At 39.9% G+C, this 16,653-nt stretch overlaps 1 protein-coding gene across 2 annotated transcripts in view; it reads right to left on the bottom strand.

The window, feature by feature from the left end:
• The window catches only part of PCSK5 (proprotein convertase subtilisin/kexin type 5), a 299,939-nt gene that overhangs the window by 34,726 nt on the left and 248,560 nt on the right, over positions 1-16,653 (bottom strand). Inside the window, exons 23-25 of one of the 2 annotated variants that reach the window (XM_073345120.1) lie at positions 15,692-15,895; positions 15,266-15,334; positions 13,694-14,350 (exon numbers count right to left, since the gene is read on the bottom strand). In XM_073345120.1, the coding sequence (XP_073201221.1) occupies positions 14,343-14,350; positions 15,266-15,334; positions 15,692-15,895 (281 nt within the window). In that variant the 3' untranslated portion in view covers positions 13,694-14,342. Of the gene's footprint in view, positions 1-13,693; positions 14,351-15,265; positions 15,335-15,691; positions 15,896-16,653 lie in introns of those variants that run through there. The other variant, XM_073345119.1, reaches the window with a different exon arrangement.

A 16,653-nucleotide genomic window follows, 5' to 3' on the forward strand; every position in this document is an offset into this window, starting at 1 on the left:
TCAGGCAAGAGCGTATTCAAGGATAAAAGAGGAACCCTTCCTGAAACAGTGCTAGTCGCCAGCTTCTTACATTCCTGTGACGGTGGATGTGCTAATAGTAAATACCTTGTCAGGAGGCTATACCCATCTTTGGGAAAAGCTAACTTTAGACTGTTTCATTTGGAAGGTGTTTGGGTTTGAATCCTATATGGAGGCCTCCAGGGTGAGATCCGTTGGCAGATTTTCAAACTGCTAAAGCCGGAAGAAGAGTGTATCACGATTCAAGGAGGTCAAAGCAAAACTTACAGATGTTTTGTCTTCCCTTTGAAATGACTGGCAAACAGAGTTATGTATTTTTGCCATTTCTCTCTGAAATCATAATTTGCTGAGCACCCTCAATGCTTGTTTACTCTATTGGGAGGGAAAGTTACTGAGCAACTCACAGGAATAGGCCCAGTAATTGTATACATGACAAAAGAATGGATATAAAAAGGGTCAGTGTTGATCATCATTGCTATGTAAGGTTTTGAGAACTTGGTTTCTGTTCACATCTTTCAGTAGATACTTATGTCTCCTCTCCTCTCCTTGTGTAATTATATAGCAGGGAACCACAACCTGTCAGAGGGACTTCTACAGCAGGCTGTTGAGCTACTATCTATCAAACTGTAAAAAGAAAATTATTACAGGGAATGCATGTCTGGAACTGTAGCTAGTGATAACGACCCCTCTGAAAACACACTAATCATTTAATTATTAATTTTTTTTGTCATTCAGAGGAAATTATGGGGTTATACTGTCAGGGGTAAAGTCATACTCATCTCAGTTCTTTCATTTTTTTCTAGTTAAAACTATTGGAGAATCCAATCATATATTCAGATTTGCAGCCTTTGTTAAACCAGTGTGACCCAAGTACAATTGTCTATTGATTTGGTCACTCCATTAAATCATTTGTTAGAACTTGCTACAACATTATTTGTTGTCTGAAAATTATGCCAATTAAAATGGATACTTTACTGTTCTATAGTTGGGCAGCTAAAGCTTCTGAGTTAAAACTGTTAATATGCTATGGACCTTGGATAAGAAAGAAATCCAAAAATTATAATTTTATCTGATGGCAGGCAGAAATAAAACATGGCTCACACGTAATCCTGTAATATTGAATTAGCCATTCAATACAGATCCTGCTTTATATCTTCCAAGTTGTTTGAAACCATCTTTGAGAGAGACCCTATTCTGGAAGAACTTATTAATTAAATTCTTCTCAAACATGGTTCCCTGAAAACTTGCCAGACTAATACTAGGCTCAATTCTTAGCTAAAACAAACATGAAAGGATTCTGAAACGGATGTCCATGTGTTCACATCATATTCAATCTGAATTTAAACATCCATGTGGGTAGCTATAAAAGGTCTGGGTCTCCAGAGAGTAAGCAAACCAGTAGAGGTCTCCGGTTTCAGGAATCTTTTTTGGCATGTGACTACTAATGATTGATCTGCATATTATCCTGATATTATCAGTGTTATTTCCAATTCTAGTGGTACTCACCCCACTTCTTTTGAAGCCAAAAGCAAAGCACCCATTGATTACAATGGGAGCAGGATTTAACCCATTCAAAATCTATGGTCAGATTGTGCCCTCAGTTATGTGTGCACAACTCCCATTGACTTCATTGACTTTGCGATTTTGTTACAGAGACGTTAGCTAAGTATTCATCACCTAGAGTTCATGGAGAAAGTCATCTGGTTTCCCTCCCACTTCGTAACCAACTGATTCCTTCCTCCCCGCCCCCCACTTTCTCTAGCACAATAAGGCTGGAGTAGAGACACTATTTGGTGTAAAAATAATCTCTGTTTTGATATAAGAAAAGTACATTAAAAGATTAACTGTTGGTCAAAAGTCAAAGACTCTAATTTCAATTGTAATTCTCTGGTTTGGGAAATTGTTTGGTGCCTTTTCTATTCCTGAAGAGAAGTACTGACATTCATGTTACAAGCATAATGGCGTTTTGCTGGAGGAGTATTTATGTTTGAATAAATAAAGTTAAACTGAAAGGGATTTGTAATATTACCATAGAGGCTTAAATAGATATTTATATGTGTTCATGCATATTAAAAATTAAGTCCAAAGGTGTTTTGAAAATCCTGGTGATGTTTCATTATGTCTGTTCACAGTGTTTAGCCGGGGTCTGATTCTGGAAACATTACTTACATTACAGGTCCTCTCTACTGAATTTCCCCCATTGAATATAATTACTCACTCAAGTAGTGCCATCAAATTAGAACCAGATCCTGAAATGACTCAAGAGTACACTTAACTTTATGCACTGTGAGTATAATTTTATGCACTTTTTGTTCTAGCTTTCCATTTGTTTATTAACTATCACTTTTTAATTAAATTGCTTGGAGGAAAAATTAATTGACTCGCCTTGAGCCTGCAATGTATTAAGCACACCCAGCTCCTCTTGCAATCAGAGGGAGATGAGGTATTCAGCGCCTGACATTATCAAGCCCTTGCTCTCCTTTTAAAATTTAATCAAAGGTAATGGCTAGAAATGATTTGATATTACACTATGGTCTTCCTTTAAGAATCAAGATTTTGTAATTGCTTAATTTCAAGTTATTGCTAGTTTTATTGCCTTTTATGTTTCTCTGAATAATATCATGAAATAATATGAAAACAGTACTGTAAGCTTTAATGTATCACCGATGAGTATAGTTATATTTTACCACTCTAGAATTTTTTTTACTTTTACTTTATTGGCTCTCAGTTAAAACAACTGAAGCATACACTGCTCTCATAATGGGAATGTTGACTAGAGAGGGGCCCAAACCAAAATCCCAGCACCCAGGCAATCCCCAAACTTTGGGAAATATCAGACCCAAGATTTGTTGCTTGGGTCGTCTCTGGTTGTGTGAAAGGTTTGGTTTTTTTCTTCCATTTTTGTCCCAGTTTTCTTTTTTCATCTTTCTCTCTTCTGTCACACTATCTGTTCTATCTTCTTTCTCTTCCTTTTTTTCTTGACGCCATTTCACCTTTCTTTGGGTGGCCAGGACACCTGAGAGCCAGCCAGGTGAGAAAGGACATCAGCGTATAACAGCAAGAGAGAAGGCCAGATTCTGCTCTTAATTATGGTGCTATAACACAGGACTAACTTTAATTTTGATTACTGTGGTTTTATTTACAAAACAAAAAGAAAAAGACATGGTCTTTGCCCCAAAGATTATACAGTCTAATTTGACTCATGATGTAAGGAAAGGTTGTAATGAACAATAGAGGAGATGAGGTATGAGAAAACAAAGATTATGTGGTTATTCAGTGTGTTCCATGTAATGGTTCCATAGCTTAAGAGGGCAGCGGGTCTCAGGAGTAAGTGATAATAAATTCATGTTTTTCAGCAACAGGGAAGATCTGGATTTTTAGGAGGCATTTGAAATGAGAAGAGGTTGAGTGGGAGGAAGTACTATCAGGTGGAATAGGTCAGTTGACTTAATGGATTTGATTTATACTAGTTTGCAAAATAAGAATCTGGTCCAAAATGTGCCAACCCCTGATGTGATGGGTTATATATGAACATAAGAATGGCCATACTAAGTCAGACGAATGGTCCATCTAGCCCAGGAACTTGTCTTCGTACAGTGGTCAGTGCCAGATTTTTAGAGGGAATGAATAGAACAGAATAATTGTTGAGTGATCCATCCCCGGTCGTCCAGTCCCAGCTTCTGGGAGTCAGAGGTTCTGGGGTTGTGTCCCTTACCATCTTGGCTAATAGTCATCGATGGACCTAGACTCCATGAATTTATTTAATTCTTTTTTGAACCCAGTTATACTTTTGGCTGTCACATGTCACCCATAATGAGTGCCATAGGTTGACTGTGTGTTGTGTGAAGATGTATGTACTTCCCTCTGTTTATTTTAAAACTGCTCCCTATTAATATAATTGGATGACCCCTGGCTCTTGTGCTATGTGAAGGGATAAATAACACTTCCCTATTCACTTTCTCCTCACCAGTCATGATTTTACAGACCTCTATCATATGCCCCCTGAGTCATCTCTTTTCCAAGCTGAACAGTCCCAATCGTTTTAATCTCTCCTCATATGGAAGCTGTTCCATGCTCCTAATAATTTTTCTTGACCTTCTCTGTACTTTTCCAATTCTAATACATCTTTTTTGAGATGGGATGACCATAACTGCATGCAGTATTCAAGGTGTGGACGTAGCATGGATTTATATAGGGGTATTATGATATTTTCTGTCTTAGTATGTATCCCTTTCTTAATAGTTCCTAACATTCTGTTCACTTTTTTGACTGCTGCTGCACATTGAGCAAATGTTTTCAGAGAACTATCCACAATGACTCCAAGATCTTTCTTGAGTGGCAACAGCTAACTTAGATCCCATCAATTTGTATGTATAGTTGGGATAGTTTTTCAATATACATTACTTTGCATTTATCAACATTGAATTTCATCTGCCATCTTGTTGCCCAGTCACCCAGTTTTGTGAGATCTCTTTGTAACTCTTCACAGTCAGTTTTGGACTTAACTACCTTGAATATTTTGTATCATCTGCAAACTTTGCCATGTCATAGCTTAACCCTTTTTCCAGATCACTTATGAATATGTCGAACAGCACTGGTTGCAGTAGAGATGCCTGGGGGACACACCACTATTACCCTCTTTCCACTGTGAAAACTGACCATTCATTTCTACCCTTTGTTTCCTATCATTTAATCAGTTACTGATCCATGAGAGGACCTTCCCTCTTATCCCATGACAGCTTACTTTGCCTCAGAGCCTTTGGTGAGGTACGGCTTTTTTGAAAGTCCGGGTATGCTATATCACTATATCATCCTTGTCCACATGTGTGTTGACCCCCTCAAAGAATTCTAATAGATTGGTGAGGCATGATTTCCTTTTACAAAAGCCAGGTTGACTCTTCCCCAACAAACCGTGTTCATCAATGTGTCTGATAATTCTGTTGTTTACTATAGTTTCATCCAATTTGCCTGATACTGAAGTTAGGCTTACCAGCCTGCAATTGCCAGGATTGCCTGTGGAGCCTTTTTTGGTGTTACATTAGCTATCCTCCAGTTATCTGGTACAAAGACTGATCTAAGTGTTGGCTTACATATCACGGTTAGTAGTTTCACAGTTTCATAAACCAAAACTACATATAACTGTTATACACCAAAACTGCAGTGGGATAGCTATATATCTTGTCTTCAGTCAAGTACTTCTGCTAGCAGTCAAGGGATGAATCCCACACAAGAACTTTCTGATCTCTTTTTTACAGAGAGGAATTAATGGCTCAATCTCACTCCTGGTGAAGTTAATGGCAAGAATCCAACAATGGGAGCAGGAGCGGGCCCCTAAGTGAGAGGTTAAGCAGAGAGTATACACCATCAATACATCTATAGTAGCAGTAGTTAGTCAGGGGTCATTGAAATAAACCACCTGAAAATCAGAGCATTCAGAATGGTGGTTTTGGGTTTGTCTGGAGGTTATCAGTCATAAAAATAGAATAAAAAGGGAAATGTCTAACTTGGGTGAGAGTATAAACTATAGTCTGTTTTTGGTATTTCAGAAACATAATGAGAGGAATCCAAGCAATATGATAGGTGCATTATTTCTAAAGCGAGTTTCATATGTATTGAGATGTTAGGGCTGTCATTCATGTTTGAGAAAAACTGTATTGTACAGAAATACATATCTCACTGGGCTAAAATCTGATACCTTTAATCATGTTGAACAGTACATTACTCCACAAATAATTTCACAGAAGTCAATAGGACTAGTGGTGGAGTAAGGCACTACTCAGTATTAGTAAGGGTATCAGAGGGCAACACTACAGTCCTAATCTTGCACTCCAGAAGTCCAATGGAGTTTTGCCATTGACTTGAATGGCAGCAGGATCAGTCTGTCCCCTGCTATCAAAAATGTGTAGCCATGGCAAGGCTTATATCAGGGGTAGGCAACCTATGGCATGCGTGCCAAACGCGGCATGCGAGCTGATTTTCAGTGGCACTCACACTGCCCAGGTCCTGGCCACCGATCCAGGGGGCTCAGCATTTTAATTTAATTTTAAATGAAGCTTCTTAAACATTTTAAAAACCTTATTTACTTGACATACAACAATAGTTTAGTTATATATTAGAGACTGATAGAAAGAGACCTTCTAAAAACGTTAAAATGTATTACTGGCATGCGAAACCTTAAATTAAAGTGAATAAATGAAGACTCGGCACACCACTTCGGAAAGGTTGCTAATCCCTGGCTTATATAATAAACAATTTAACTTCCCTTCCATATGCAGACAGTCCCAGAAGATTTGCATTTGCTTCAGTCAGTAAGAGGTTCCATAAATGCTCTTCCTTATGCAAAGGCACAAACCCAAAGCTTGCACCTGTTTGTAACTGTTTAAAGAAGTAGGTGCTTGTGAATAACACTTGGGGTGAAGTTGCTGAGAGGTTCATTGTTAAATTTTACATATGTTTTCGTTCTTTGATAAACCTCATAGAAATAGCAGAACACACCAGCAATAGATCAGCAAGAAACTCTTCTTTATTGTTTATTTCTACAGAGAATTCTGGCTTGAAGTGGCTGCTGACATATCACAACTTTTAAGCTAGACTGTTAAAGTGGAGCATTTGTACCTTGCAAAGCCAAGCAGATTTCTAACACAATGACTGCCCTCCCACTCTCAGACTGATTCTATGGTTAAACGGTTTAACGAGAGTCTATAGATCCGGCTTCAAACCTCCAATAATCAGAGGGTAAAATTCTGCTCTCAGTCGCACTGTGAATCTGTAACTCAATGAAATTGATGGAATCTTACCCATGGAAATGAAAGCAGAATTTGGCTCAGATTTTGCCAAAACCCAACACGCTGAGGAGCCAAGGCTGAACTACTTTGTGAATACTAAAAAATGATTTCAGCTCTGCAGATGCCAAGCTGGAAATAGTAAAGAGGCTGTGCATCTAAAACTGCTGAAGGTCTAGGTCAAATTCATCCCTTGAATAAATCCATTGACTTAACAGGCTTTCCTCAAGCATGAATTGACCCAGAAATGTTATTTCATGAAGAAATAAAACGCTACAAAAAAGAGTCTTTAATTTACTGATTCTTATTAGATATGTTTAATATTATAAGCACCTAAGGAAAGTCTCCATGCGAAGATACTGTTGGAAAGACAACATCCTTGAATCTCATGTTCTGCCTACACTGAAATGTCACTGCTGAAAATCAAAAAAAGTGTTCCAAATTTACTGGGTATTATTTTTGGACAGATTGCATTTCCCACTTAAGAAGCCAGTGCAAACAAGACCTATTATCTGCAAAGCTAAAACCCATCCTGTGAGATTAACATCTGGAGGAAGATTTACTCTAAGATAAAAGAGGATCTTTGTAGTAATATTCTCCGTATTTTGAAAGTCTTTGCCTATTCATCATCAGAGATATCTTTAAGAAATGAAGTTTTGCTTTGTGCTTCTTAGGTTGCTATGAGAACTAGATCACTTTCTATTCGTTAATCAAGAACACAACAGCCAGAGTCCCAATTTGTACCTGTACACTTGAATCTTTGTTCATAGTGCTGCCCTTGAGTCATCTCATGGGTTCTTTAAATCTTCTCCAAAAACATTTTCTCTCACTCCAGCTCCATTATATTCCATTTTTCTCCATCTCATTCTGTGTAATGGCTTTGTAGAGTATTTTGCAAGTGATTCAGTCTTCCTTCTCTGTTTGTTAGCTCCCTTGCAGCCAAGATTGATTTGGATGGCCTTTGACAGCTATTCAGATTTATACTGGTGTAACTGAGGCATATTTGGCCCCAAATGCTTATACCTGAGTTTGTTCTTCTAGGAGTACTGCCACTCAGAGTGTTTCCGTATTTATTCTTATAAAGAATGCTTGAACGAGAACAATGTAGTTGCTCATCTGTCTCTTTTTTTTTTTTTTTGTCTTGATGATCACTCCAATTAGTAAATATTGCTGCTCTGGTTCCTGTGTTCTCAGAGGTGATATTGGAAAAAAGCTCTTGATGCAAAGGTCTTAAGGGGCAAATCCTGCTACCCTTTCCATAGGCCCGGAGGGACCTGGGCACAGCAGAACTTGTAGAGTTTTGCTACACAGATGGTCGGCAGGTTTTGAGGCATCTGTTTAGGGATAAACATTCCAACAGGACACAGCACGCAGTTATGCAGGGGCTTCCTTCATACGATAGCTGTGGAAGGGGTTTATGGAAGTGAAGGGAAGTAACTTAGCCGAGGGGCTGACGGATTGGTGAGCTCATGGATCCACTGGCCATTCTCTCATGGGAGTGCACTGGCTGGTTGAAAACAAAGTATGTATCCTATGGGCTATATTTTCATACATAGAATATAACTAAAACTACAAACCATCAGTACCTTCCAGCTCTGCAGGCATCTTTACTTATACTAATTTCAGAGACTCTATAAACAGTGAAATAAAATGAGCCACGTTCTGCAGTTCCACCAGAGTAACTCTGTTGACTTTAAAGGAGACGTAGCACAGTCACTTTCTGAAGAGCTAGGGTAGATCTCTGTAGAAAGTTTAAAATTCATTGTTTTTAAAAGAACCTGGAGAAACTGAGACAATGAAGCAAGCTCTGAGTCTGGGAGTGGATGGTACACGCCCTCTCATCAAAAATCAAACGTGATCCAATTACAAGAATAACAAAAGGAACACAAGGAAAGTTGTGAAGTCTTGGCTCATGAAAATTTTAGGATTATTACAAACAGGAAAAAAAAACAAACTCTCCCAACCTCTATTGCTCCCCTGACTTTCTGGTTGAATGGTTGGTTTGGTGAAAGTTAGAGAATTCAGAGATCAAGAAGGACTTCAGTGCTTATGGTCCATCACTGACCTTCGAGCAATGGGATATGCAATATACCTGGTGCTCTGGGATTGATTTCCTCCATGATTTCAGGGTGCCTCTCTGGCTTAATTTCTTGTTGCAGGCTAGTGTGCATTTCTGGCTTTGTTCATCTCTCGGTGTGCCACGATTTGCATTAACCTTGTTATTTACAATTGCAAGAGACATCGGGAGGAAGGTTCAGGTCTGGGTCTGTGGGCATTGTATTGTGCATTGGGCCCACATGCAGGTGGCCAGGTCAGCAGGTGGATCACAACTGAGCTTTGAGACTGAAGTCATTTGCCTTTGATAGTTTGGTAGACAGGGGAGGTGCTAGGTCCAGCACATGCCTTGGTTGCACTAACTGATGTCCAAGCTATAGTCACCTGATGTTCACCCACCTTGGTGAAAATGACTTTGGGAATTGCACTGGATTAGATTTAAGGCTTATGATACACAGAGATGGAGAGCTGATTTATCCAGTTAGAGTGTCACACTCAATTGGTTTGGTCAGAAATGCTCGCAAGGTGTGTGTGATGCAGTAGGGGATGCAGTAGCCCTTACTGACAGAACATGAAAAAAATGTGAACCATGAGGTAGCCAGGATAATTTTGGGAATTGAGGGGTGGGGCATGATGATAGCTGATAAAATGGGCCTGAGTTCTTTAGGGAGGACAGAGTGCATCTGTCAGATGCTGAGGGGAGGAGCAACATTTGACTCGATGACCTTAGGGAATGTGTTATGCAGGAGGTGGGTATCAGGCATGTGAGGAGTGTGATGCTACTTGCTGGTGCTCTCATTGGCTGGTTTCCAGTGTGGGTTAAGGCTAAAAGGGCCAGCTCCCTGAGGTAAATGAGATCTAGGATTGCACTGTTGGACCTTGTGCTCATGGGGGGAGGAGCTTGAAGTCTTTGCAGGCTGAGGCTCCCCCCACCCTGTCTTGCAGCTTCTTTCACTTTACCCCTCTGCCTTTCTCCCCTCCCACTCCCAAACAACCCTCCACTTGATCTTTTGAAGGGCAAAAATTGCAGGCTCCATAGCTACAATCTGGCACAAATAGTCCAGCTCTAGCCTGAATTACTGCCTGAAAGAGCGACTTGGTATCTGTGCCTGTTTGCCAGAGCAGAGAGATCTTTTAATACCTTCTCCTCTCTTCTAAAGTCTGTCTCTGTGACACAGCAGCATTTCTAATGTAATAACACATACATTCTTGTCAGCAGCTCATGGAGCATGCTCAGGGGATTTCTCCAATGTCATATTTGACGCTACTGGCTACATCTGACATCGTTTCCTTCATTTCTGGCTCCACGAGAGATTTAGGATGAATTGTAAGAACCACATTGCCTGGGCCAGGGAACTTGAGACACACAGTTAGGTACCTCAGGTTCTGTGTTTTAGGGCCTTCTTAGATAGCATCCACAGAGGTAGTCTTATTAGCTGGACAGTATTCTTAGTATTAAAATTAGCAAACGTGTCTGTTATGCCACTGCCATCAGGCAGCAGCAACAGTTCTCATGTAGACCCACTTGCAGTATCAAAGAGAGAATTGCAGAAACGGGAAATGCCACGATACACAATGCACCAGTCCTAAAATTTATTTACGTGTTTGGTGGCATAATAGTAACCATTGTTCTGTGAGCTGCCACCATTCAGTGTAGTGAAGCAGAGAACAAGAGGATTCATGTTTGCCAGTCAGGAATCAGCAGAGATGATGATGGCAAAAAAAGGAGAGTCTTTAACTCCCGCATATTATTCCAGTGTTGTTACAGGACCAACCCCCCCACCCCTCGGTGGGAAGATGAGGATTCATTATGAATATAGGTTTTCTATAGCAGTGAGGCTGCAGTAGTTGCCATAATACATGGCCTGGTGAAAGAGCCCATCTCCACTGCACCTGCAGAATTCTCTAGCACTCAGCCTGGTAATTTACTAGTGTTGTGCACTAGGATAAGAATTAGGCTTAAAACTATGGGTCTGCTTTCTAGGTCTCAATAAAAATGGCTATTTAAAAATATGGATTTCACAATACACTGCATGATACCTAGCAGTTGTAGCTCTCATTGATACCAGTGCACCCTAAATGCATTACTAGTAATGTCTCTTTTTGGAGCATTTTCCTATAAATGGTCTGACTGGTCTGTAACAGTGTCTTTTGCCTTATCACTGCTGTATCTGTTTTAATAACATCAATACTTTTCCTCTCAAAATGGCTTATTATCATTAATTAAGTTTCAGAATACCTTTGTGAGAGAAGTAAGTGTCAATACGTCCTTTGACATGTGGAGAATGAGGCAGAGAGAAGTTAAGTGACTTCTCTATTCCTAAAACTAGACTGCTTCTTCCCCGTATCTCAACACTGGGGATCGGGTTATTGTGCAAGCATCTGCCATCTTCATCCATCTGAGAAGACACCAAGGTCCATCTGCCTACCACCTTCTTTGGGCCAATCCATTCATTGCTTCCTCAACTTTCCTCAAGATCTTTCCTACCCTCTCCTGCCATGTTACCTTCACCAGGTCCTAAATCTAAGCTACTGAAGTATAATAGCTGACAGAAACTGAGGGTAAAGTTTGATCCTGAAATATTACATTTATCTTTGTTGATCACTTGTCATGAACTGTGACTAAGAGATTGCTGATATAGGTCAGTCAAGACATAAATAATTAGCTACCAGAAGGTTTATAATTTATGTCTGGTCACAGATAAAGGTAAACAGAGATAGATAGAAATACAGCAGACCCAAGTTGTGGCAAGCAAGAATTCTGCCCACAGTCTACTAGCTACACACTCAGTTCAGTTATCATAATTAAGCTGACCCTATTGAGTATATTTGAAGTTACATGCATTACCAAAGAATCACAGTTTATAAAAAGAAAAAAATCAGTTAAACCCTTGTGATTTGCTGAAGGTAACAAATCCATCAATCAACAAGCTTATTACAATGTGTTTGTGATGTATCTCGCTTTTTTATTTCATTAGGTTCCTATAAGTCATCCAGCAGTCAGTAAAAGCTGTGGTTCACTCACAACCCAGTGTTGCAGCAGGATAATAATAGTTAGTTTTTAGATACTGCTGTTCATCCATAGATCTCAAAAGACTAAACAAAGGATATGTATCATTACTCATTTCACTGAAGAGTCTGAATCTTTTTGTATATCTAAATAAAATGTATCTATATCTATTTACATATTAAGAATCATATCTTTTTAGGGAAGAAAATGACATAACTTTAATTCTAGTTGGGCTATTACACTATTTTCTAGAAAGGACATTTGTTTATCCCCAGAAACTCCTAGTGCACTGCTGACTGAGAGTGCCCCAAATACCATTATGCCCAGATCTGAGGCAAAATTTCTTATTGTTGCCAGAGGTGAGATATGTCCAAGACAAGTAAAGACTGCAGGATCATGCTTCAGAAAGAAAAAGTTATATCTGGCATTTTTGGATGAATACGAATGCATCAAATTCAGTATTTTGCCAGCACACATAACATTTCATTGTTTTGTGTCTTTTGTGGCCCTTGGATGTTTTTACAGCATTTGTCATCAGAAACCACTTTTGGCTGGGCAGAGCAGCATGGCCCAGCTGTTTGCTCTCAGAGGTATCTTCTAGTCTATCCATTCTGATCAGATATGAGAACCCTCTTCCTTCATTTGTCTTAGCTGCAAACTAAGCTAATGATGCAGCCAAAATCTAACCAATTAATAACAACAACAACAACAACAAAAACCCCTCCCAGCAGCTCCGTCCAGTTTATATTATATCTAGAACTTAAAAATAATGTTATACTGTAGGGACACGTGATAACTTTTGAAATCTGTTCAGGATCTTGCTTCCTGCCTGCTTTTGTGCTTCAGTTTAAAATCCAGTGGTAGCATTTTAAAATAACCATATCCACTGTTCTATCAGTGCATCCATCTTAACCAGAAATCACAAACATTTTCTGGAGTTCCAACCAAACTTTCTGCACCCTGAACACTTCTGACCTTTGGTCTGTGCTGAAAATTGATCCTGAATTTGCCTGACTCTTGCCAATTGTCTCAAGCTTTGACTGGAGCTTTTGGAAACCGATTTAAATCAGAACTTCAAAGGTAAGAGTCAGAAGGGAAGTGGGAAGCAATCCTAGTGGTGAGTTTATATTTAGGAGATGAATGACATTAGACATAGGGTGTCCCATTTGCCAACTACTTTAGCCCCTTTTTCTGTTTCCCAGTTATCCATGATCAGGAGGATTTGCATAGCAGCAGATTCTCCACCTTCACTGCTCTTCTAGCCAACCTCACAGCAAGTAGGGAGTTTGTGTGGAGTAGGACTGCAAGCTTACGAAAGGTCCACACAGTCATATTGAATCCTTCCCTCCTGCCTCCATTTTTACAGTGCTTCTCAAACTGTGGTTTGGGACCCCAAAGTGGGTTGGGAATCCATGTTAAAGGGGTCGCCAGATCCAGCGTTACACTCACTGTGGCCTGGTGCTGAAGATGAAGCCCGAGCCCTGCCACCCTGGGCTGACGCCGAAGCCCAAGGGCTTCAGCCTGGGGCGGCAGGCTTGAACTCCTGTTGATCTCCGCCCAGGGTCATGTAGTAATTTTTGTTGGCACAAGGGGGTCACGGTGAAATGACGTTTCAGAACCACATTCCATTGCCAAAAGAACATCCACAGTCATGAAAGAAGTTGTTGGATTTGATAATATTTATACTGAGTAACTGGTCACCTAAGTCACATGCTATTATGTTTGCTCATTTATGAATGACTGAACAATTAAGAACTGGAGGGCTTGAATAAGTCACTCGTGGTGAAAACATTTGTATGAATACATATTTGTATGGGTATTTTTTTTTTTTTGCAAAAAAGTGAAAATATCATGATCACATGCATGCAAGCTTGGAAACAGTAACTCAAGGGGGCTGTGAATACTTTGGGTGGGAGTGCATTCATGAATTTTCTTTTAATGAATGTTTGAAGATACCTCTTTCAATATTCACTTTGCTCTAGATGGCTCCATACAATCTACTGCTGTAGCTAGTGTTACAAAGCAAGAATTTTAACTAGGGATTTGGCCAAACCAAAGTGCCAGATATGAATAACCCCGAACTGTGGAAACTTGTTGACATCTGGATCTAGAGTTTGTGATGCAGGGCCATCTCTAATTTTAACACATTTGAATACAGACTGCTGAAAGACACTACGGCAAAATCCTCTTTTGTTTATACCACTATAAATTCAAAGTAACTCTGCTGATTGCAGTAGAGTTACTCCAGATTTATAACAAGTTAATTAGTGTAAAATTTGGCCCTGTATACTTTCATTTAACTTTTGGAAATTGCTTGACAGCAAAGAGTTCCTTTCTGTGATGTGAATTTCCTCATCATGTCTCATTAATCCCCACTTGGACACTATTTTGTCTTCCTGTTGGGTCACCCTGTTCTCCTTCAGTCCCCGGGTCATAGATTCTTCTGTTGTACTTCTGTCAGCATAGCCATGATGAAGTCAGGTTTCTGAACACAAGTGTATTAAAGCCAGATAAATTAAACTAACTGCAACATCTTTTCAACATTTAAGTCTCCAAAAGAAATGCCCAAGGGCCAAAAATAGTGGTGAGTTGTCTGTCTCCATTTGAATTAAATAAGGCAGATTAGAATTAACTGTTCTGGAATGAGTAGATGGTATTTATTTGAGGATGTCAAACATTCTGACAGAACCACATTATGAGTAGGAGACACATTTCTTTCTCCTCATGAAAAATTGCTAGTATTAATCAATTTTTGAGACACTGAAGCTCAGCAGAAGTAAATTGCCCTGTAATGGAGTTTGACTTTACAGATGTTTCTTTAAAGAAGAGAAATAGTCTAGTGGTCTGTGCTCAGGCCTAGAATGGCTGAGGTCTAATTCTGGTTCTGACATTAACTCTTTTTGTAGCTTTGGGAAATTCACAAAACTTCTTAGTTGTGGTACAAATACTTACCTATCTCAGAAGAGTGTCATAAGAGGAATTAGAAAAGGAGTACTTGTGGCACCTTAGAGACTAACCAATTTATTTGAGCATGAGCTTTCGTGAGCTACAGCTCACTTCATCCGATGAAGTGAGCTGTAGCTCACGAAAGCTCATGCTCAAATAAATTGGTTAGTCTCTAAGGTGCCACAAGTACACCTTTTCTTTTTGCGAATACAGACTAACATGGCTGTTACTCTGAAACCTGTCATAAGAGGAATTAGGTAAGCATAATTCTCAATGTATAGTGCATGCTATGGCTCTGTGTTGAAGAATCAAATGATCTGAAATGCAGCTTGCTCTGGGACAGAATGAACAGTGCTCATTAACCCCACCCAAGGATTTAGGATCAGAGATGAAAAGGAATAACATATCCCCAATTGAAACTACCAGGGGAATGGCACATAAAAACAACACATACCCAGCCAACAACTCCGGCATCCATCTGCACATGGTATGCAGTCTTCAGAGTTAGGGTCCTCCACTTCACCTGCGCATTGACGATTTCAAGTTTAGGGTTAATTCTAGCAAAATGAAGGGTCAATATTTAAAGCATTCAGCTGGGATACCGAAAATAAATGTATCAATCTGGCCAAGCCCTAAGGGTACTACTCATACTTGGAATCACTCATTTTAACTCAATATGATTCTTCTCCCACTTACACTTGCGTAACTCCATACACCTCAAGGGACTGACTCCCAATTTACATGGATACATGTGAGAGGGGAACCAGCACTTGAGTTAAGGACCTTAGGATTTGGTCTTTTTGTGTATCAGAAAACAAGAGCCAGATTTTCAACTGAGAATCTGGCCCCAGGGGTATTGTTCCTGCTGGTGGGTGCTTACCTTCTCTACACTCGTGCTTCAGGCACCTATTATCAGATAGGTAATATCCTTTGAAACATCTGTTGCACTGGGTGGAGTCGAGGCACATTTCACAGTGCTCTAAGCAAGACAGACAAGCGCTGTTCTTCTCTGAATGGTAGTAGCCTCGTGGACAGCTCTCTCTGCACTCTCCCATGTACAGGAAACGTTTTTTTCCTCTCTTGTCTGTGCAGCAGAAACACAGTGGGAGGAAATAGATCAGCAGTAAAAGAGACATCATTTAGCTAAGGCAGAAAAAGTAGTGTTAACACTGAACACCAGAGCTTCAGCTGATGGTCAATCAGTGTAGCTCAGTTATTCACCCGTTTACACCAACTGAGGATCTGTATCCAACACTTTCCACCATGTTCGGAAATTATGGCACTAAAAATTTCATAATAGTTATTTCAAGTGCACAAACATTATAAACACCCCCACAATCCTCAAATATGGATGGAGAAGCTTCCATGATTGGGACTCTCACCCCAAATTCTCCTCAACACATCTGGGTGTGACAGAAGAGGCCCCTCCCTAAACTCGGATATCTTTCACTTCAACTTTGGGGAAGCTTGGGTCTTCACTGGAATCTTCATCCTGATTACTCTGAATCTTGAAAGTTTGGATTCTGAATTGAATTTAGAAGTGTAAGCTTGTCTATTTTATATTGAAGCACCGGTGATCTCTAGTGTTTGATGGTAAAAACTGGCAGGTCTACTAGATGAAAGCCCTCCCAAGTCTACGCCACAGACTCATTTCAGTAGTGAAACCTCTTCCCTCAGTCCACCCCACCCACCACGTGAAAGCAGGTATGACTCAGGGCGTTTTGCATTGCAGTGAAGGGAGCTCTTTACAAGTCACCTTACAATACTATTATTACTGTGCTAACTGTATTATGTTGCATCAGTATTTTCCCCATGACAATTTTTGAAGCTACAGTCAGAACC

This window comes from Lepidochelys kempii, chromosome 5, assembly GCF_965140265.1.
Source record: "Lepidochelys kempii isolate rLepKem1 chromosome 5, rLepKem1.hap2, whole genome shotgun sequence".
NCBI classification, from domain to species: Eukaryota; Metazoa; Chordata; order Testudines; family Cheloniidae; genus Lepidochelys; species Lepidochelys kempii.